Source organism: Diospyros lotus, chromosome 10 (assembly GCF_014633365.1).
Source record: "Diospyros lotus cultivar Yz01 chromosome 10, ASM1463336v1, whole genome shotgun sequence".
Taxonomy (NCBI): domain Eukaryota; kingdom Viridiplantae; phylum Streptophyta; class Magnoliopsida; order Ericales; family Ebenaceae; genus Diospyros; species Diospyros lotus.
The window spans coordinates 30,139,871-30,162,411 of record NC_068347.1 but is presented as its reverse complement, the minus strand read 5'-3'; the positions used below and the strand labels follow the sequence as shown (position 1 = coordinate 30,162,411).

General features: G+C 35.8%; 3 protein-coding genes across 7 annotated transcripts; 2 read left to right on the top strand and 1 right to left on the bottom strand.

Moving 5' to 3' along the window:
* Positions 1–380: 380 nt before the first annotated feature.
* On the top strand, positions 381–5,040 carry LOC127811821 (receptor-like cytosolic serine/threonine-protein kinase RBK2). 2 transcript variants are annotated; one of them, XM_052352004.1, is made up of 9 exons: positions 381–798; positions 1,510–1,613; positions 1,774–2,136; positions 2,347–2,598; positions 2,728–2,882; positions 3,208–3,287; positions 3,384–3,519; positions 3,658–3,807; positions 4,415–5,040. In XM_052352004.1, the coding sequence occupies exons 1-9, from the start codon at positions 764–766 to the stop codon at positions 4,604–4,606; spliced, it is 1,467 nt and encodes a 488-aa protein (XP_052207964.1). In that variant the 5' UTR covers positions 381–763; the 3' UTR covers positions 4,607–5,040. The 2 variants fall into 2 exon arrangements, with proteins under 2 accessions (XP_052207964.1, XP_052207963.1); XM_052352003.1 differs by having other exon boundaries at positions 1,759–2,136.
* Positions 5,041–9,002: 3,962 nt separating this feature from the next.
* On the top strand, positions 9,003–10,907 carry LOC127812273 (histidine-containing phosphotransfer protein 1-like). The gene is made up of 6 exons (XM_052352667.1): positions 9,003–9,221; positions 9,361–9,491; positions 9,558–9,626; positions 10,219–10,290; positions 10,443–10,515; positions 10,626–10,907. The coding sequence occupies exons 1-6, from the start codon at positions 9,162–9,164 to the stop codon at positions 10,674–10,676; spliced, it is 456 nt and encodes a 151-aa protein (XP_052208627.1). The 5' UTR covers positions 9,003–9,161; the 3' UTR covers positions 10,677–10,907.
* Positions 10,908–12,213: 1,306 nt separating this feature from the next.
* LOC127812272 (nucleoside hydrolase 3-like) lies at positions 12,214–19,090 on the bottom strand. 4 transcript variants are annotated; one of them, XM_052352663.1, is made up of 13 exons: positions 18,950–19,090; positions 18,510–18,815; positions 17,623–17,802; positions 17,368–17,478; positions 16,060–16,395; positions 15,776–15,952; positions 15,369–15,653; positions 15,019–15,141; positions 14,722–14,919; positions 14,146–14,399; positions 13,605–13,809; positions 12,982–13,290; positions 12,214–12,736 (listed from the first exon to the last, which is right to left on the bottom strand). In XM_052352663.1, the coding sequence occupies exons 2-13, from the start codon at positions 18,690–18,692 to the stop codon at positions 12,440–12,442; spliced, it is 2,658 nt and encodes an 885-aa protein (XP_052208623.1). In that variant the 5' UTR covers positions 18,693–18,815; positions 18,950–19,090; the 3' UTR covers positions 12,214–12,439. The 4 variants fall into 4 exon arrangements, with proteins under 4 accessions (XP_052208623.1, XP_052208626.1, XP_052208624.1 ...); XM_052352666.1 differs by lacking the exons at positions 18,510–18,815; positions 18,950–19,090 and adding an exon at positions 16,460–17,139 and having other exon boundaries at positions 16,060–16,325; positions 17,623–17,659; XM_052352664.1 differs by lacking the exons at positions 18,510–18,815; positions 18,950–19,090 and adding an exon at positions 16,486–17,139 and having other exon boundaries at positions 17,623–17,659.
* Between the last annotated feature and the right edge of the window lie 3,451 nt (positions 19,091–22,541).

The following is a 22,541-nucleotide window of genomic DNA, read 5'->3' as shown; positions in this document are numbered from 1 at the left end:
TATTCAAAATTAAGACGTGCAGTGGCTAATTGCGTGATTAATGAATGATATATGTTTAGTATTTTTGGCCTTTGATTAAATTAACTATCTTTGTTTTAATAACTTTTTGAATGAGTCAAAGATTTTGAAGGCAACGTGGCTTCAGCAAAAATCTTCAATCAATCATTTGACACGTCTTCTTGTACTGGCCTAGGTGGCAGTGGCATCCATCTCTTCTCATCTCTTCTTCAAACATTAAATCAAATCAATTTCAAGAGATATATATCCATATAATAAGGAATCAAGACCATAGATGCCGAGTAAATAAAAAGGTGGTAAATATTCAATAATCAATTGAAGTTAATTACTTGTCAAGGAGGGGAGCTCCAAGAACTCTTAACGGAAATTAAAGGCTGTAGATTCAGTTAAACTATAACCCAAACCACCCATTGTCTTCTTGGTCAGTTTAATGATGATCCGTTTGATTATTTATTATTATAATAGTAATTATCATTATCCCACTGATAGATTAATCGAAATATAGTAAGCTTTTATAAAATAGTTTCACAAAAATATGGTTAAGAAAAGTGGAATCGGAAATGGAAGGAACAAATGAGATGGCGATTTTGGGGCATAAAATTCCGGGGAATGGTGAGGCCTGAAGGGAGGGTCTGGTATTCAAAGAGTCATTTCAACCAGATGTTGCTCTCTGCATATTCTTGTTGGCCCTTCCATTAGAGGGGACCCCTTCTTCTGTTCAGCTGCCCTCTGGGAACAGGAAATCATGGAGACTTCCCCAGATTCTCCATCTCTTCCATGGTAATCTATCTCCTCCTTCCTCTCAACCCATCTCACATTCTTCTTTCTAATTGTATTTCTCATTCTGGGTATCTCTGTTTCTTAATTTGCACGTATGCAAGTTTCCCTTTTTTGTTTTGTTTTTTCTAATGGTTTAATTTGCTTCTTTTAGTTGTTTCAATTTCTGGGTTTTGCAATGTACCCATGATGACATTTTGGGTTTAAATAATGCTTCATTGTATAGAACTTGTAAAATTAGTCAGATTAAACAAACATGAATTCTAGAGAAACAAAAATATGGTTTGGTGTGTAATTGTTATAAGATATGATAAGGTTATAGATAAAAATGACGAGAGAATTAAAATTCATGTACCTGAGTCACATGATGGGATAAAAACTAACTTGGTAGGTCATCGTTCTATAATTTTTCATTGGTTGCCATGAAGACATGGGAAAAGGAAATGGTAACTATGGAAAATTGTTGCAATTTGGGGTTGGTGCAATTTCTTCTGTAATTTCTCTCAAGTTGTTGATTTCAGTTTTATTTTTCTTAATGTAGATAATGTTTCAAATGCATACCACACCTATGTCTGTCTATCTGGTTATATCTTCTGCTGTTTTCTACTGTTCATCTACATAAAAGGGGTGGTGGGTTGTTTGAATGATTCTCCATATCAGTCATGTCATATCATATCTGATGATCTTTTGGACCATTTGGTTTTGCATTGGCAGCAACAATGCTGATGACGATGCTGCAGAAATTTCAGAAGGGGAGTTTCTCACCATTGGAGTCAGAGAGCTATTCTCTGCCACTTCTCCCTCTCTTTTGGAAGAAGGTAAATTCTGTATACATGACAGGATTTAATTCATGACAAGATTCCAAGTTTTCAGTTATCCCTAATGCTTCATCTATTGTTTCTAAATGATGTGTTTGCATTGCAATTAGAGCATTATGCCTTGCTATTTACCTTGAATTCGTAGTTCTCCATTGCTCAGACTCGGCAGCTTTAGGTGTGGAGGGCGAGAAAGTAGATGAAGCCTCCCCAGCGAGAGGAGTTCCCGAGGATGATCTAGAATCTGAAAGAGCTTCTTCTTCCAAGGCCAGCACCTCAGATTCTGATTCTCAATCTGGTCCTCCATGGCGTGGTTTCTTCCGCATACTGACAAAAGCACCTCTGGGCTTGCATCCTTTCCACACAACCATGCCTTCCATCAAGATCCTCTCAACGAAAAAAAACATAAGCTCAATCGAGAACTTGGATGAGCCAACTCTAGATCCTGAACTGTGTCGCTTCAAGTCTTCCTGGAAGAATTTCTCCCTTTCACAGCTCCAGAATGCAACTAGCAATTTCAGCGATGGTCTGTACTTTCTTTACAAATATTCAAACTATAAAATGTTTTAAGAATTTTCTGCTTCTTCAAGACTTTTAGACCAGACCACCCATTTTTCTGGAAACTAGTAGCAGACCTTTTGATCTTCATTATATGACTTTACTAACAGTAAGCAAGAGCTTTTGCACTCTACTCGGCTAATAAACATTGCTGCCTCTCCTTTTACTCTTCATGAAGAGAATTTGATTGGGGAGGGAGGTTATTCTCAGGTTTACAAGGGACATCTAGAAGATGGGCAACTTGTTGCGATAAAGCGGCTTACCACTGGAACCCCAGAGGAGATGACCGCCGACTTCTTATCTGAGCTTGGCATTTTAGTCCACGTCAACCATCCTAACATTTCTAATGTTATTGGGTATGGAGTTGAAGGGGGTATGCACCTTGTTCTCCCTTTGTCTCCACATGGAAGCTTAGCATCTCTGATTACAGGTGTTTTTTTTTTGTTCTTTTTCATCATTTTGATGCTTCTAATTATTAATATATCATAATCCCCTGACTGATAAAATTCATTGGTTTTTTTTATTTTTTTCCTTTTTCTGTGTTTGTCTTTGTTCTCAGACGCTAAAGAGAAACTAGAATGGGGCGTCAGGTATAAGATTGCTGTAGGCACAGCTGTGGGCCTTTCTTATCTTCATGAAGGTTGTCAGCGAAGAATCCTCCATAGAGACATCAAGGCTGCTAACATTTTACTTAGGGAGGATTTTGAGCCTCAGGTGTTTCTTTGAATTGTACATTCCCAGATATTCAGATTAAAAGAGTGCTAGAAATTCCTCGAAAAGCTTGTTTTTTTCTTCAAAATTTATCTGCTGCTACACTTGCCACAACTAGCTTAGAAATCTGAACCTCAAATGATGGAGAACAATACGAATATCCCAATTTGAAGTTAATCATGTATGTGGGACTGCAGTTGGTATGGACTATATAATGCACACCATTACTCATTTTTATGATATTTCCGCATCAGAAAGGCTTGGTTTTTTAGCTAATCACATTTTTAAATCAGTTTTGCTCCAAAGTCTAACTTGAGGTTTTGTCTAGATTTCTGATTTTGGCCTTGCAAAGTGGCTCCCAGAGCAATGGACTCATCTCACAGTATCACAATTTGAAGGCACACTCGGGTTCGTAAAATGCCTAATAATTCCTGGATCAATTCATTTTCCTTCTTACCCACCAACAATTTTTCATTTTTTGGTATATCTTTTTCATCATGGCAGCTATCTTCCTCCGGAATTTTTCATGCATGGAACCGTAGATGAGAAAACTGATGTCTATGCTTATGGTGTACTTCTATTAGAGCTCATCGCTGGAAGCCTGGCTCTGGACAAGACAAAGAAAAGTCTTGTGATGTGGGTATGTTATTGTTAGCTCCCCTGCCGTCTTTGTTATTGTAGAGTATAGAATTTAATTGCCTCTATGAGAGAAAGGGAGAGAGAAGAAACGATAAAATGAGACTCGAGGAGGTGTTCCAATTAATTTAATCTGTTGCAGGCTAAACCTTTGCTTGCTAAAAAGAATGTCAGCGAGCTTGTTGATCCATCTCTTGCCGGTGCATACAATTCGGAGCAACTGAATTGGATGGTCCTCACAGCTACTTCATGTTTGCAAGAGTTTTCAACTGACCGGCCTGAAATGAGCAAGGCACGTGTTTGATTTTTGTATATGTCAAGTAAGAATTTTTTTTTTCAAACATTGAGCTGGACTGTGATATGACAAGTACTCTTCCCAGAGAGAAACTCAATACCGCCCCATACAGATACCATCTGGCCATCTTCCCAATTTCCTTTTTCAGCACAAGACTACAAATAGAAAGACCAAATTGAGCCTTATCTGCGGGAAATCTTTAAGAATATGGCCTATTTCATTCCCCGCCTTCTGGATCCTAAAACTTGACCCTTATTTGATGACCCTGAAACTGTTTCAGGCATTTTATTTCTTTTTCTTCTAATTCCAGTTAACACAAGCACTAGTGACTTTTATCATCTAAACAGCATTTGGGATATGTAAGTAGCAATCCAGTTAGGGAAATATTTCACCTTCAAAACCGGTTTTTTGAATTCTCAGTTGCCCCCCTTGCCTGTTTTATTTTTTATTTTTTCCTAATTCTTCATAGTTCAAGGACGTTAATGAAACTGGGTACCAGTTTCCAATTAGTGGAAGATGTTAATGAATCAAAGAATCATAGAACATGGTGGGAGACCTATGTGTCAATAAGTTATAGATGAACTGATTTTCGATTGTTCTACAGGTTGTTCGCATGCTAAAAGGAGAGGATGTGGGTAGTTTGGAGGAGGAGGAGGAGGAGAAGGAGAAAGAGGAGGAGGCAAAAGAGTCCCGAAGAAGGCCTGTCCTCAAGAGGACATTTTCAGTGGGGCTTTTCGATTCAGAAGAACACAATCCATCCAGGTACTTGAATGATAACCAACCGATTCAGACGTAGTAAACTGATGATTGATGTTGATAGATTGTCGAGAATGAGGGTAGCATGACCCTTGGAATTTGCATTCTTGCATAGAGCCGTTTAAAATGTGCAGTTTTTGTGTTGTGTATTAGTAACATTCTTGCTTGATTGTCAAGAGGGATCCTGTGGTGCAGGAGATCACAAGAGAGTATAGTGTAGAGCAGAGCTTTCAGCTTCGATGCTCTGAGATTCATCTTTGTATGAGTCTGACTAAGGCTTTTAACTTGCAATCCATCCCAGACATGTTTTCTTTGGAAAAAGATGTCCTTACCCTAAGTTGAGATGATGTTTTGTCTATCTGATTGTAAAGTTCATGTCATACACTCCCACCATGTACCAATTAATTAAGTCAATGTTCTTTGGTTGATAGAGTTTGAGAGGGTAGTTGAAGAACAAATACTAAAACATGTCGGTTTTTATCCCATTATTTGGGATTAGTACATAAATTTTAGCTCATTGGTTATTTCGATTTATGATTTTATCCTTTCTAAAGCCTTTATAACCCATATCATATCTATTTTTTACTATTACATTCTCTACACCTATATTTTCACTAAACTTACATTCTATGTATTCAATTTTTACTATACTTAAACCCTCTAGATTCCAAAATGTTTCTCCATTAATATTCATACCTTCTTTTAACTTACCCGTTAACACAAATGTTTCACTAGAAGGGAAATCACTATTTCTTTAAGAAGGTTATGTACAAATTTATCTTCTTTCTTATGTCAAACAAGGAGTTAGCACTATACCCATAATTTCAAAGTTGATAAACTTTTGAAAATCTAAATTTTATTAATCCCACACTATATAGAGTCGGTATTTGAATCTATGGCAATGAACAATCTAACTCATGAGAGCCATTCCCATCTTGGCTTTAGAAGTTTCTCTTATTTTGTGCTTAAATGTTAATGTTGGCTGTTTGTGAGTTTTATATGTGAAATGAATGACAGAGATTTGCAGATCTAAAATGAGGGATTTGTAAATAAAGCAACCGGCAACCATATCCCAAGCTCTTAAACAATGGCTGAATTGATTCTATTGTCTCTCGGCTTATTGTAATGGGAAATGGTTTATTAGCCAGCATGACAACCACATGCTGCTCTTTGACAACCAATTCACAACTGTACATTTCAATGCAATGTTATGGTCAACAATTGTATAGAATTACATGCTTGTAATATAATTGAAGTTCAATCTCAGTCCCCCCAAAAATATATGAATTATATAATTAAGAAAGATTAACCCCATCCCACCTCAAGCAGGACCATACAATGAGAAGTCAAAAAAGTGTTTTTTTATAATGAGTGCATTTTTTTGTGGTGTTTAGCCAAAATTAAGGACACATTTATTATGTTATTGCCAAAAAAAGTGTTTGTTGAAAGTAAATTTTTTTTTTTATTATAAAGTAGGAAGAGAAATTTGGGGCTTCTATTGTGAAGAAAATTAATTATAAGCACTATACTTATAAAAAAATATATAAATTCTTTACATCACTAACCAAATATATAAAATAATACTAAAGGCATTTATTAGATAATTTTTAAATAAACACGATTCTTATAAAAGCATTCTTTACATAAAGTAAGAATAAAAATTTTATAACAATATCGAATCATAAATACTAAGACTTGTTTATTTATTTATTAATTTTGTTCAAAAAAATATTAATTTCAAAATTTTGTTGTTTTCTACAACAAAATACCCAATACATTTCTGATGCCCCATTCATGTGCTTCCATGCATGAGAAGGAGTATTTGGTAGATTTAAGCAAAAGAAAAGCTGCAAAAATAAGTTAGGTGATTCTCCACCAGGAGGAAAGAGAATTCCTATGAACAAAGAAGAATAATAATTATTCCATCAGACTGACTGAGCTTTGCAGTTGGGATAAGACATTGAGTGCAAGTTTGACTATATGCCCTCCCACTTTGGCTACTACAGGCAATGCTAACTAAGAATGCAGAGGGAAACAGCTTTAGAAACAAAAGAATCTCCCCCATTTTTATATACTTATGCATCCATGTGATAAGAAGAGTATCCATGAGGAATACAATCTTTAAATGACCACCATTAGAAAAGGTCGGGAACATTTACCTTACAACTCATTGGACAGCCCAAAGAAGACACAGCATTGTATAATGATTCTCTGTCTGCATTCATGGAAATTATGTCCCGAAGAACTGAAACCAAGCTCCACAACATTAATTGCTGTTCATTTCTGATTGGATGCCAAGCAATCAATCAGAGATTAATGATGGCAAGCATGCAATGATGATGAGATTCACTGGGAATTGAGGGCGGTGGGAGTGTGACACAGAGGAATGACAGGTTCAGTGGAAATAGAGATTAAATGAGAGGCAAGGGGGATGAGATTAGTTAGCACGCCATCAAATCAAGCCTTGGGATTGGGATGAAATTGAAATTAATGGTTCAACTTGACATTATTTAGGTTACAGTCATCTCCTTTGCTATTAAAGTTTGATTTTTTAGGTAAATAAATTTATGCATAGATATGTTGTTAGGTATAATTTATGACAATTTATAGAATATGTTTTGATAGCTTATCTACTGCTACAGTCTCTCCCTAGCAGTGAATAAGTGCAAGGGTCTAGTGTGAGTTTTTCATGTGGCATTGAGTTACTTGCTCCTCTCATGAGGGAATTTCACTCAACTAGTTGCATTAATTCATTGTGGATGCTAACTTGCAAGAATATTGCTTTGTTAAATAGTTTAAAAATCATAGTATTCTTTAGAAGAAGTCTTCAAATTGTGGTATTTTTAAAAAAATTCAAACAAGATTTACTTTCACTTGGTTGTGGCCAAAGAGGGCTCTATTAGTGTAAAGTTTTCTCTTTATAATTTTTTTAATTTCTAAGAAAATAAGACTAAAATTTGGAATCTAAAATCATTTTTTGAGGGTTTTAAGAAACATGAAAAATAGAAGAAAAAATGGCACAAATTTCCCTAAAGCAATGGCTTGAAGTCACCCTCCAAGTCGACAACTTGTGGAATTTTTCTGCCCCGATCACCAATTTGAGGACTGAGCCTCAAATTGCAACGTGACCACCAAAAAATGATATATTTATATACAAAAGACACAAGTTATAATAATAAAAACATGGATTGAAGATAATTTGGGAGAGAAAAAGGAAAGGGTAAATTTCAAAAAACACCCTAAAATTGGGAAAATTGCAAGAATCACCTCTAATGGTTGAGAAATAGAAATAACCACTCCTATTGTTAAACACAAAAAAAAAAAACTAAATGGCCATTTTACTCTTCATCTCTCTATTTTCTTCTTTTTATCCCTCATTTCTCCTTTAATTTAAAAAATAAAAATAAAAAGATTAAGTAAATTAGTGTTTGGTTAATAACCATTGCATTATTTGAAGAATAAGATGAGAATCTAACCTAAGTTCATCACGATAAATCGAGTCTAGGTTGTTATGGACCTAAATTCATCATAGATTATAAAAAGAGAAAGACTTATAGTTATCATTATCTTTGTCAAGATATCATCATATTTTCATTGTTCCAAATTTGAAACAATTATCTATATTTAGAAGAATGATTCCAAATTTAGAATATGAAACAATCTTTAACATGATCGAAGCCTTCAAGAGAATAAAAGGAATGTTGTCACCATAGCTAGTCTAAGAGGGGGAGAGAAAGAAAGTAGAGATTTGAGAATAGATAAAAAGTAAAATAAAAAAATCTTTAAATATAAAGATATTTAGATTAATTCTTAACGATGTGAACTAAGATAAGGAAAAAAACTATAATATAACATTAAATATCATGAATATTTATTATATTTTTTTAAATATAATTATTATTTTTTTTTTTGTTAACACACCATCATGAACGCCGTCACTGTTCAGCTCCACAATATCAGCAGGAGATGTAAATCGAAAAACTCAGTGGCCAATTTGATCTATAGTCCCGCCGCAAATGTGAGGGCGATAAACGATTTTTAATTTTTAGAATCGCTCTAACTGCTGAGTTTCTCCCATGATCAGAGCTTGAACATTGAAGCTGAGGGTCTAAAGAGAAACACCTCAGTGTACTTTTTTTTGCCAACAAAGCTATATACTTGAGCTTTTCTTTTTACCTATCTTAAATCTTATAGATGACATCCATGATTTTCCTTAAAAAAAATGATAGGTGGAAAGAGAAAAGAACAGAGGGATCCTCTCAAGAGAGCTAAAAGAGGCAATAAGGACAGAGTGAAAGTGCAGATGGTAGGGGCCTTGAGTGGGTGACAAAACGCTGCACAAATCCAGAGGAGGAAAACATTAAAAAGGATGCAGTAGACTCCACTTTTATGCTGCACAGTACCCAAATGAGGCAAAGTTTTGGACTTTACTCTCACTTTACACATTAAATTCACCAAACCCCTGACAAGCATTTATATATATATATATATAACACAGGCTTTTTGATTGTTCAAATTATCCCAGAAGACCTGCAATTTCAGGGTTTTGTGGCATTTGAGAGTGTGGATACTGTGAAGCAAGAAGGGAAGCCGGAATGGAGGTAGGTCAGTTGCAGAGACAGTTTGTGGACTACCTAACATCATTATTTAGAGAGGTAATAATTCAAAAAAAGGAAAAAGGGTTATTGTTTTCTTTTTATTTTTTTTTCTTGGTTTTTGTTTGTCTGATCTCCTGAATGTGGAGTTTGGTTGCCTTGTGTTCTTCGGTCTTGACTTGCTCTGGGCCTCTCAAAGGGATTCCTGGATAGCCAGTTTTCACAGCTCCAGCAACTGCAAGATGAGAGTAACCCTGATTTTGTTGTCGAAGTGGTGACCCTCTTCTTTGAAGATTCTGAAAGGCTTCTCAATGATCTGACCAGGACTCTGTAAGGACCCTAATCTCTCTCTTTCTCTCTCTCTCTCTCTCTCTGTGACATAATATTTCTGTACAGAGACCAGAAGTGTGTAGATTTCCAAAAAGTTGATGCCCATGTTCACCAGTTGAAGGGTAGCAGTTCCAGGTATTTATGTGCATTTTTATTTTTCTGCTTTTCTACCCATCTAGCAAATTGGAAACCTTTGAATACATTGTCCAAAGAACTCCATTTTGGCATATGTAACTTATCTGTTTTCAGTATTACTTAGTTGTACAGTTTGGATTGAGGGTTTGAAGGTATATAGTTAAGGATTTGAAAGGAAATGTTCATGTTGTTTGGGCATTTAGTTTGAGCCCTTTCCTTCCATAAAATTAGGAGAAAATGGAAGGGAGATCAAGAGCTTGTTGCTTATAACATTCTTTTTCGAAACCGATTTTATCTCTCAACTCCAGAAAACAAGTATTAAAAAAGGACTAATTTGAATGTAATTGTTCAGTTTGTATGGCAAGAAGATGGCCATTGCCTTTCCCTTCTTGGTAAAGATCGACATATTGATTCTTCGCCAAAAGAAATGAAGCTTTCTAGTACAGTAAGTCCACAAGGACAAAGAAAAAAAGAGTGAAGGACAGGACAAACGAACAGATTAACTGATCTACAGAAAAAATTGAAAATGATTGTGTTTATTCGTGTTCTAGTTCATCATGTATTGATGAGAATAGCATGCTCTGTCCAACAGTATTGGTGCACAGAGAGTTAGAGATGCCTGCATTACCTTTCGCAGCTGTTGCGAGGAACAGAACACTGAATCGTAAGTATGCTTTTTTTTTTGCTTGAGCTGATTTTGATGATTCTATTATAATTCATGGTTTCGGGAGTAACCAAGTAAAATTAAGGGTCTGAAGGATGTCATTTTTCATATTCTTATCAAGTACTTTTTGTGCATATATTGTATACGTCTAGGTGCTTGAGATGCCTGCAACAAGTGAAGCAAGAGTATTTGCTTGTGAAAAGCAAGCTTGAAACTTTATTCAGGGTGAGTGCGTTAACCTTCAGTCCCGAACCATTGTTTTAAAATTACTCTCTTTGGCATTGATTGGTGTTTTTTTTTTCCAAGATTAATGGCTTTCCTTCTTCTGTTTGCAGCTAGAGCAACAAATTTTGGCTGCTGGTGGATCAATTCCTTTGGTGGGATGAATATAAGCAGAGTGAGTAAATTTCAAAGGTGTTCACTAAGAAGCTTTAGCGAGCCCTATTAACAACTTCGCTGAATATATAACTCTATAAGCCAATGGGCTTGTGTTTGAAACTATTTCAATGAAAGATATGGTAAACAAGCCTTTTTAATCTGTTGCCTTGTTCAATGAAGAAACCCAGAACTTCATTATTTTCAATTACCTAATTCACATATAGTGTTAGTTTCTTTTACCCATTTGCCACGTAATTAATGGGAAATCACTCTGCTTGAATTCCAATTAAGATTTTATTTATGGTGGGTCTGTGCAAAATTATAATTGTGCATCAAAATGCTGAAAACTACAAACTGACCTTACATTGTAAGCCTCTCATTTTATAGCTTGTAGCCTAAATCTGATATTGTAAGACATGGGTTTGCTATGTTTGGAAAAATAAACATAAACCACAGCTTGGATTTCGGCATGACTAGGCCGCCGCATGTAGAGTACATAGGGTCGTGTGTATAAAAAGCACATGAGTCCTTGACTTAGCATTCATGGTTGCCATGTGAGTTTAGGACACATGCTTATGGCTAAAAAATATGTATGAGAGTTCCTAACAGTGCTAAAACCATGTTCCTTTTTAATGCAATAACTGCTATCCGAAGGGGTTGGAGGTCATTTAGTAACACAAATGTATAGCTACATAAGAGTCCAGGAATCAGAAAATCGTCATATTATTCACCAAAACCCAAAAAAATGGAACATAGAGACACACAGAGAGCAAACCTTGATCGCTATGCCAAGGTCACATTCAAGTTGTGGAAACAGCCTCCCTGCACACGGGCGCGCGCACAAGAAGAGTAAGAGAAAGGTATAAATACAACCCTCCTCTAACTCTTGGAAAGCAAGAAGCCTCGTGGACTAGGGACATTTTCTAGAGAGACACCCAAGGACCAATACAAGAAGAATGATTTGGATATGAAGTGTTTGTAATAATGCCCTTCTAGTTGCTGAGAAGATGATAAAAGTAAAGGATTAAGGAGGATGCTTGACAGCTAAACCAATCATTTTTGTAGTAAGAAGTTTTCCTCTCCAGTGAGGAAAGTAGTTTCAACTTTCAACAGTTCTGAAATTTTACTGATTCTTTCAGATTTGTCAAAGAGTTTAAACAGAGGAAAGCCTAGTGCCGGAGAGTATTCTTGTCGTGCCATTCAGGAAGAAGACACATGATCACTGCCTAAGGCTAATGTAGTCTGATATTGCTGAACTGCAACTCCCGGGACCATGAGAAGAATGTCTAGTGCGGTTTGTTTCACTCTTAGAGGGAGAAAGAGAGAGAGAGAGAGAGTAATTGAAGGAACAGAAGAGGAAAGCATATGCAATTTTAAGCCACTAACGTAGGAATATCATTCCTTGAGATATCCGTAACCCGCAAGTAGATATCAACTGCATTCTGATGAAAGAACTGTTTTGAGGACACAGAAAATTAAACTCTGAATAAAATGGCATCTGTCTGGCCATCAAGGCCAATGACAGTGATTATAATAGCTTTCAAGGGAGGAAAAGAAAATTCCTTTATTTCTTTCAATCTGTTTGTATTTGTTCTATTGGGCTAACTACATAAAATTAAAAAATTAAAAAAAAAAAAACTACTGATAACGTTTGTAAATAACAAGCTCTAGTTGAGGAAAAGTAAGAACACGGATAAAAAAAACTGATTGTATGTCAATGAGAAAGAAAAAAAGTTCCTATATTGTGAAGATTGGTATTTCACCCTCTGCATCAAATACCGCTTTGGTTTTTACTCCAAGTTCTTGTCTGTGCGCTAAAACTTGCAATCACGGCTGATTGTAGCTTTTCACCAAGCTGATTTGAAAAGAGATTGTAGTATGCCATAGAGTTTACATTTTCCAATATTTTTACTGATTTTCCACTCTTTTCATTGATTTTCATTTGCCCATCTTTAGAATCAACACCTTCTGCAATTACTTCTATAGGCTTTACTTGAAAGAATGAGTTCACAATGGAATGTTCATCTCCCAAGATAACTGCACCAAGAATTTCTCCCAAGAATATATCCTGCAGAGTATGTATATTTAGGATCAGAAACTGTAGCAGCCGCAACACGCACAAAAATCATAGTTCTTCATTGTGTAAATCAAGTTTAACAGACCAAACCACCTATAGAGTAAGATAAGCTACTATCTAAATCCCTTGAGTTTATTATGTTAGTTTTATTTGCCAAAGAGGCGCTGCTATAGTTAGGAGAATCGTCTAAGTATGTTGATGTATGTATCTGTTGGATTGAAAAGTGGATAACATACCATATGTTGATATCTGTGATGCTTTTGCTGCAACCGGTGTAGCCTTGATAGCAAACGCCTCGTAAACATAGCTTCGGGTGTCTTCGTAATCCGGTGCAACCTTTCCAGAATCATAGGAAATTCACTGACTCTGCGCTGAACGCCTAGTGGAATAAGGGTGATATTGAGCCCTGAAGAAAACACAGTCTTTGCAGCCAGAGGGTCAAGGAACATATTGAACTCTGCATATTCATTTGAAGGAATAGTAAAGACATTTCCTTTTTCTTCTGTGTTATCGTAGTTGATATGTCCTCCCACTATATATACATCCTGCATTGAGTTCTAAAACAATCAGCTGTCTTCGTCAAGATAATTTGCTTTCATCTCAAGTTTGCATCAACATGAGTTTGAGCCACATCAGGTCTGATATTGACAAAAATAAAAGGTTTAACTTTTGTCTAATCTTCATCAATTACTTTAGGCAGGGCTTACGGACTGAAAACCAGAATAATCTAAAGAATACACCTTGAAAATGACGGTAGAATCTGATCTGCCATTAAAAGCCACAGATCTTTCTTCTTTTTGCTTTTCAACTAGTTTTGTTAAGTCCAGTAGATGCGGCAAGAATTGATAAATCTACTGACCTGAATTAGGGAAGATGTGTTGTTGTCTGAAAGGATTATCTTTGCTAAATTAGTCAACGGACCATTGGTCAGTAATGTGATCTTTGAACCTGGATCGAGCGATTTCACTAGAGACTCCCATATTTCCAGTGCTAGGGGTTGTCTCAGTTCAGGATGATCAGTATCGCGAGGAGCTCCAAATTTTACAGAGTTCTCTGCTGTGTACCTGCAATTCAACTCAGATTTCAGTCCTAGCCCACAATCAGAATTGCAAAAGTAAATCTGCAAGTGTTTAGTAGTACTATGATTCTATGAATATAAGTATGGATGCTACGTAAGCAGGCTATGGATATAAGTCTAGAGATGAACAGATTAATTCAACCTGGAACCCCACAAATATTTATATTAATTCCAACACTTATGATGGACTGTCAACTGTGAGAAACTACTTAGTTCAACACTTTTGCGGGCTTGAATGGGAAAACAGAGCAAAATTCGCAAAATGAGGTGCTGCGTGCACTGAGAATGCCCTTTATTTATTTAATGAAAGATGTGCAAGTACCTTCGTGGGCTTCGTGGTAGATCACGAGCAAGTCCAAAGAGAGTATCGGAGTCCAGAAATCCTCCACCGCCATGTGGGATAGCCTTGGCATACTTGCAGTCTCCAACAGCAGAGAAAAGAGGATCAGACTGGTTCATTGCAAATACGTCACCTAGACCAACTGCAATGTCATCGCGGCCCATCATATGTAGTAAATCATAGATGGCATCTATTGTTGCAGCATTTGCCCAGCCTGTTGGACTTACTATTATTGCCTGGAGCAAACAAAATACAATGCACATCACAATCGATTCTAACTTGAAAAGTTCTGTCATACTCAGTTCCATATTCATGAAGTTGAATCTGTTGCAGGAAAAAAGTTTCATCTACAAGTATATCATTTGACGGCTTAGCTTAATTTTAGATTTGAAGTAACGAACGAAGAGATGACACTTTGAATATGGCTAGTTCTCTGGGTAAGAGATTAAATAATTCAAGAGTAGATTAAAGGCGTCATTGGAGCTAGATTTTACTTTGAAACCCTGAAAAGGAGGCGATTTCATACAAATGTACTTAGAAAATGAAAAACCTGTTTACCTTGAGGTTGATCACTTCCACGGGTACTTTAAGAAGATAAAAGAGGGCTAGAAAGTCTCCTGCACTCATATCCATATCAAACACCACATTCTTCCCAAGTTTCCTCCCTCCAAAATCTGGTTTGTATAGAGTCTCTTTGTAGTAAGGAAATTGTGTTGTGAAATTGAACCTTCCAGCATGCTGAGGGCTGTTAAGAACCTGTAAAATATGGTGGATATTACTGAATCACAGCTACAAATTTAATTAACAGAAACATTTCAAGGATCGGTAATTTCAATGACGCCAAGATGAACTTACATCCAAGAAGCTTCTGAAAAACTCTCTGTCCAAGGAGTTGCTAGGATCACGATTCGGTTTTGCTTTCGTAGCAACAAGCACAGGCACTGCTTCTGGACCTGTTACCTCCATGGTATAACCATCCTGATACAGAAGCACCAAATCAGTAGGGTAATGAAATATGAAGGCGAAAAAAAAAATGGTTTGCAAATAGAAAGTTCATAATTTAAGGACTGCAGGGATGATATATTGTCCGCGTCGGACTAGCAGGGGGTCCCACCCACCCCATGGGGCCCACGGCCCCCTCTCTCTCAATTTGCCCGCATAAAAGTTTCTTTAAAGACTGATGCAATGTTCTGCAACCAAATCACCTTACATCTCCCTTTCCCATTCTCGACGATGCAAAATGGATCTCGGAGTCCAGTCTGAACATGGCCGCTGTGAACTCCACCTTTCTTTAATTTGAATTTCGGAGTTCCAAGGCCATCGAAGAACGGATTTGAGCCATCAGACACCCCATACGGTTTGTTTGAAGTAACTACAGTTATATTCATCAACTCCATTTCAGCAAACTCGTTTTTGCCATTATGATCATGCGAGTGTCGCATGATTGAAGTAGCTACACCAGATGTAAATGAGTCCCACATAAAATAACTCTGCACAGACCAAGGTTACTGGAATTATAGTGTATTTTTGTTGTGAATACATAATCAAAAGAGATTTTCCGGATACACTCAAAAAATTAGAACTCAATTGAATGCACTTTTAAATTAATTACCGTGTAAAACTGATCGTCAAACCAAGTGTCGCGAGCCATTTTCAAGGACATGAAGCAGTACTGCGCCTCATATGTAAGTTGATTCTGCTCAAGTGCCTCGAAGAACTTTTCAGTGATCGGAATGGTGTTTGTTGCATCTAGTGGGACAAGAGTAACTGGGATCCCAGAATGGATAACCTGTAATGCAGAAGAAACGAAAAAAAATTACAAGGTTTTCAATATTATGTCAATGAGACACTCCAAAGATTCATATTGGAACTAGGGAGACAGCATAGTCGTGCTACCTGATACGCTGCAAAAGGATCTCCAAAGATATTGAACTCTGCATAAGGATTACTGGTGTAATCGGTGAACAAATTACCGTGATTGCCACATTGCCGGGGCTGGCAAGAAGAGCTCGAGTTTTTGGGGCAGCAACCAGTAGGGTTCTTTGACCTCACACCACCACCCATAACGTAAATGTGCTTGACATTCTTCTTCAGATGGGGATATTTCATAAGAAAAATGGCAAAGTTTGTGTGTGCCCCGATGATAAAGACCGTGATTGGACCTGCAGAGATTTTGTCGATCATTACTTGCTGAGAAGTAGGCTGTCGAACCGGAGTATATTTCCTGCTCCCCTGAATTTCATGATCAAATTATATCAGAAACTGTCTTGTTCTTGCAAACGCTCCTATTTCTGACCTTGGATTCAAATTGCTGCTGCTCACATTTTCAAGAGGATGATAGCAAATTGTGCTCAAAAAGTGAAGGCCTTATCTTTCTTCCCACGGTGAATTAATCCATGAAGTAATTTGAAATTTGACGCAGTATATAGCGTGTATAAAAAAATACACTAAAATAAACTTTTAAAAAAACAAACTTTAATAGCCCAAGTTTGGTTTTGATGAAGATGCAAAAGCAAGACTAATTTGCTAAGAAAATCCAAATAAGTTACTGAAATTTATATTGAGAAAACTTGATTACAAACTCTAGATTATAGACATATTTATAATGTTTGGCTGATCTAAATCTATCTAATATTTGTAACTAAAATCCAACTAGAATAAAATCATCTAACTAGAATCCTAAAAATAAAATCTAAATAAAAGTCAATTAGAATACTAATAGAAATAAATTCTAAGTAAAATTCAACTAGAATTCTAATAAAAAATAAAATCCTAATCAAACATGAAATAAAACCCTAATCAAACATGAAATAAAACCCTAAATTAAGTAGAAACATGAAGTAGAATTTTAAATCAAGTAAAATGCTAAAATATATGAAGTATTAAAATATTGTTTGCTACTATTTCAGTGCTACTATTTCGATGCTACTATTCCGATTTGGTCGAGTCGGTTTTGGGTCGGGTCTTGATTGGTGACTGCATCAAAATATATATATTTTTTTTTTGAAATCATGGATAAACTCATATCATGAGAAAAAGATGATCAAAAACTACATATTACTGGCTACTGGGATTCATAAAACAGAACCGAATAGAATCACCAAACCTGCGGCAGTATGCAAGTTACACGTGATTTCAAAAAATACACTTCAACTGATCGCACAGGGAAATGCATTTGTCATGTTTTGTAGATCAACTCCATACCTGAGGAAGGAAGCTTTTTCGAAATCCATAGTTGGTGTCAATATCTAACCGCCCTCCCTGACCGACAGGAATTGCTTGTCTGTACCTGCAATATCCAGCAGTACCAATCCCCTGCAAAAAAAAAACCGAAATCTTTCTGAAGCATAACTCCCCCTTGACCCAAAAAACAAAATCAAAGATTTTGAAAATTATTACAAAACAATACAATCAAATGGCTTATAACTTGGATTGAATAACACAGGATTTTTCCAGCACCTGATCAATGATAGGGAGATAGCCACCAACATTTGGCAGGATGGTACCATCTTTGAGTATTCCACCCTCACCTCCGATCCCAACGGCAATGTCGTCACGGCCCATCATGTGAAGAATGTCATAAATTTGATTCACAGCATGGCCAGCATTAGTCCATGCATTTGTGTTAATAGTTACAGCCTGTGGAGAAGGTTTTATCAACCCTTAAAATTCTTCTGATAAATCATAGTTGCAGGGGCTAGAGGAAGACAAATCACATCCATAACTAAGCAAGGTCCATCCCTTTTTTTTTTCTTTTTAAGACTGAAAATTTGAGAACTTTTCCGTTTTGATTACTGTACCATGTTTAACAATAATGAAAAGTAAATATAGCTCACTTTTCTTCCTAGTTTTTCACTCTGTGCTCTGAACAGAGATTAGAGGATTAGCCAAGCCTGATTAAATTTAAAATCAATTGACTCAATCCCTATCCACATCTGGAACAGAGAGTCGACCAGAAGGTTTTCATTATAAAAATGAGTTGACTCAATTCTGAATTGGATTCACATCAAGATCCAACAAATGCAAGTTGAACAATCACATTAAAATAAAGGAATACAGTCCAAGAAATAGTGTTACAAGTTCACTTAACCTAATTATAATAATTAATTAAGAAGTCAAACTGCGAGATATATATTACTGAAGTTGGAAACAACAAATTTTTGTTTTTCGCATCAAATCCTTTTAAGTGTACTCGATTTCATGCATATATATGAGCAGAAGCAGATTCTAATCCTGTAATCAGAAAATCATTAAATTTAAGAATAATTACAAAGAAAAAGAAAACTGGCCATCAGGAAAACAATGAAAATCAAGATAATCAACGAAACAAAACAGCGAAACAAGACCTGCAAGTCGAATTCCGATCGGTTGAGCTTCAAGAGGTACAACAGAGCAAAGAAATCATCGGTGTCAACATCGGTGTCTAAAAGAATCCGACGCGGCAGAGCTCCGCCGCCGGCCTCCGCCGTGGCCACAACTATTGCAATCACAACGGAACAGGCTACGATCATACATCTCCGCAACAGCATTTTGATCAGAAAAAAAGCACCTCTCTCGATCGGAGCTCTGCTTCAAACTGTTTCATCAATCGCATTCGCGAGAAAGCCGCCGCAGCTAATCTATTCTTAATTCACGTAACAAGTTCATCTCATCTATAATATATTTGGATACAGATAATGTCAGCGATTGTGAATATGTAAATCCGAAAGGGAGGGAGGGAAGAACGGAGAAGAGAAGAGAAGAGGCAGTGATTTGGAAGAGAGTTAGATATTTGCAGAGAGATTACTTTTATGAAGGGAAATATGATTGGAAAATCACGCGTTTTGGACAGAGGAAGAAGTTGCAATCACGCTTCGTTAGCAGTGCGAGATTCTTGGAGTTGGAGAGATCTATTGAGAGAGAGAGAGAGAGAGAGAGAGGGGGGGGGGGAGAGAGATGAAGATCGTGAATGGATTTGGTTGGTGTATATATATATGCATGCCTTGTGGAGAAATGTTACCATCCTTGGCTCCTCCATGATAAACCAAACACCGCCTCGTGGTGGATAGTAAATAAGTGAGCTCCAAATCTCATATGTGTTGAGCGACTTTTTATCATTATTAGTTGAGTATAAAAAATAAAAAAAATTAAAAATTTTGTCACATACACCTAACAATCTTTATTTAATCTCTCGGGATGATCGCGCTTGTGTGACTCTCGGTACCCGTGCCCTCGAAATTGTAAGTTGAACTTTTAACTTTTGTATAGAGTAAGGATCAAACTCCCAACCCACTATATTAATATCGATATATTGCTCATCTTACCCCTCGACTTATATCATGAGACATCTTTACTTGAGTCAATATTCTATCTTTTATATTGTTACTCATAAGTTTCTAAACATTAATATGCACAGTAGTTTAAAATGGTGTCTCTCAAATTGTGACTATCTACTGATACTCTCTAAGTTTAAAAGCACGATAGCTAATATGATGGCTTGTAAGTAGTAGTGAAGAAAGTGGAAAAGTATAAATATAAAGTTATATTAAAATGATGGGTTAATAATTGAGTGATATTATTTTATACCAAAAGCTGTATTTTGGAAACAGTGGTGGGGAACGATGATTTCACAATTGAAGTCTGAAGAGTAGTTGCACAGAGCTGGTCAAAAGGGGAATGATAAAAAAAAAAGAATTAAATAAAGAAAATTGGAAAAAGCAAGGTGGGCTGAGCCTTCCATGCACTGCCACCTCAATCATCATGTGACAGCGCCACTATTATTAATTTATTTTATCAATTCAATTTTCTCCTCCCCCCCTAGTCCCTGCCCATCCCATCAGCCAGGGCAACCAAAGTTGACAATTATAGCATCCTACATGATAATGACACTTAAATAAAAATATCTAAAATCTTGTCTCAAAATAGTAAGCTAATTTGTAATTTTGACTCATTTTATCAAGTCTCATACTTGGTTAAACTTCTTTATTACATCATTATGTTTTATTTAATTATATATATATAAATATAGATATAAACAGTATAAATATGTAATAATTGGGCCCGTCAAAAAATTCTTTGATCTAAAAGTAGGAGACAAAACACAAAAAAAATTAATTATTCTAAGAATCCAAAGTGATCCAATGGGGGCATTTTTTGATTAAAGTGATTTTGTTATCTTGTGATGGAACATCTCTTGAATTTGTGTCATCTTTGTAGGTTGCATTCAATGTAAAGTTCAACTGACCTATTTTGGACAAGCATCATCAAGATCTTAAAACATTAGCTTTCTTTTGTTTGTTTTTTTTTTTTAAAGTTGCTCCCTTAAAGTTCTTTTGCATTTTCCAATTAAGATACTTGTTGTAATCATCCTAATCCCTACTCACCAACTAAAGACAACAAAATTTTAGGTCAAATAAAGAGATCGACACCACCATCTAACTGTTTAAATTCCCCTTTTACGTGGCAAGTATATGACCAAGTTCCTACATTCAATTTGGCTCTAAGCTATTCTACTAAAATTAGAAAAAAAAAAAATTAACCAGTGCTTTGAGAATCGAATTGAAGTGGGTATCTAGAGGTCTATTAGGACAACAATATGTTGCTCGACGCGAATTTATAAAGGGTGAGTGTGTAGGTCCCATTCCCTTCCATAAGACTCGTGCCCCCTCTCAATTTTGTTCACGTCGAATAAATTTTATATTGTTCAACATGAATAAGAAAAAAAATTTGGACACCAAATTAAGAAAGAGAGAAGTTTGCGATTTTGCAATTAAATTGGGTTGAACAAAATGTATTCTTATAAAATAAAATAATTATATATTGGTTAAAATTTTAAAAATAAAATGATTATAATAAATTCAAACCGGAGATTTAATAATAATAACAATTGTATTTTCTTAAAAAATAATAATCAGAAAATATTGAAACGGAGATTCTCTGCTTTTTCTTGATTGGTGCGTAGGAGGAAAGTGACATGCTGACCTGTCCAAACATTGAAATAAAGAAGAGCATCTTTGACTTTTCCATTGGATGCCAGCAGGTACACGTGTAACCTCCTATTTCGCTTTTCTTGAGATTCCAATGGGCAAGCATGGGACCCACATGGATTTCTTTTACGTGCCTTGTTGGGCATCTGCCACGTGGATGATCACTTAATAAATAATTTTTTCATTTGGATATTCTTGTCTGCTCATTCAGATTCGGCAGGCAGTTCACTTTCAGTTTTGGCCGTTGGGATTGGAATTGGATCTCTTTTCTTTTCTTTTTTTATATATGTATTTTAAAAATATCCCTTATACTCCTTATGATTATTTTAAACTCAAATAAAGAATGATAGATTGTTCTTAAAGTAACCAAAAAAAATTAATAATTCAATTAAATTGTTAATAAATGGGGCTACAAAGGATTCTTGATCCATAAAAATTTAGATTTATTTATTTAAAATTTTATCTGTCTCTTAAAATAAGGTAACATAAAGTCAGACTATAAAAAATAAGAAGATTATGAAAAGGGATGAGACTCGTGCATTGATGTATTTATATTACGTGTTAAAATTAAGTATCTAAATAATATTTTTATTTCTAGTATTCCAAACTCACGACACGATTAAATGGGCACCGAATTTTTTTCACAATATGTTATCAAAGAAATGGACAGATTTTGATGTGCCTAAATGTCACAAATAAACATCAAGTGGCCGGCTTGAAATATCACAACCTTCCAATTTTGAAATTAAGGGTTACATTCATCAAATTCAAAGCTAACGCCAATCAAAAATAAAAATCCGTACCATGTTTGAAATCAAACAGTGCGGCTGAAATCAACAGAATTGACAATCGACTTGCCTACATTTCTTAAGTTCACACCCCTAATTTGTCATGTGTAATAATTGTAATAAATTAATTATATAAAATAAAAAATTGACTCCACCATCTATTCAAAGGGTAAGGTTTTTGACTTTTGGCTTAGAATGAATTTATTCATTTACCTAAAATTGTGGAGCTTAATTTCATCACCCTGCAAACACACGATACTTTGTCATCTTATATAAACTAGTTTTCATCAGAGTCAAGATATATTTTTATCTATCCTACTGATATTTTGTCATTTGACTTTCTTACTTATTTGAACGTCAGAGTGCTTGTTGGTATCAACCATTTTTCAGAGTCCATTTCTTATCGTTGCGAGCTCACGTTCGACTGTCATCCTTTTGAGCCAAAAAGACCAATACTAATAGAGTGGTAATTAATAGATTTCAATGTTGAATTTTAGTTAAAAGGTCTCTTATTTAAATTCATTGTACAAAAAGATGGTTGAAAAGCTAGAAAATTATTCATTAGGTGGACCCGATATAATTAAGGAGTGTGATTAGGTTTAGGAGGCCTTAATTAAGAAGAAGA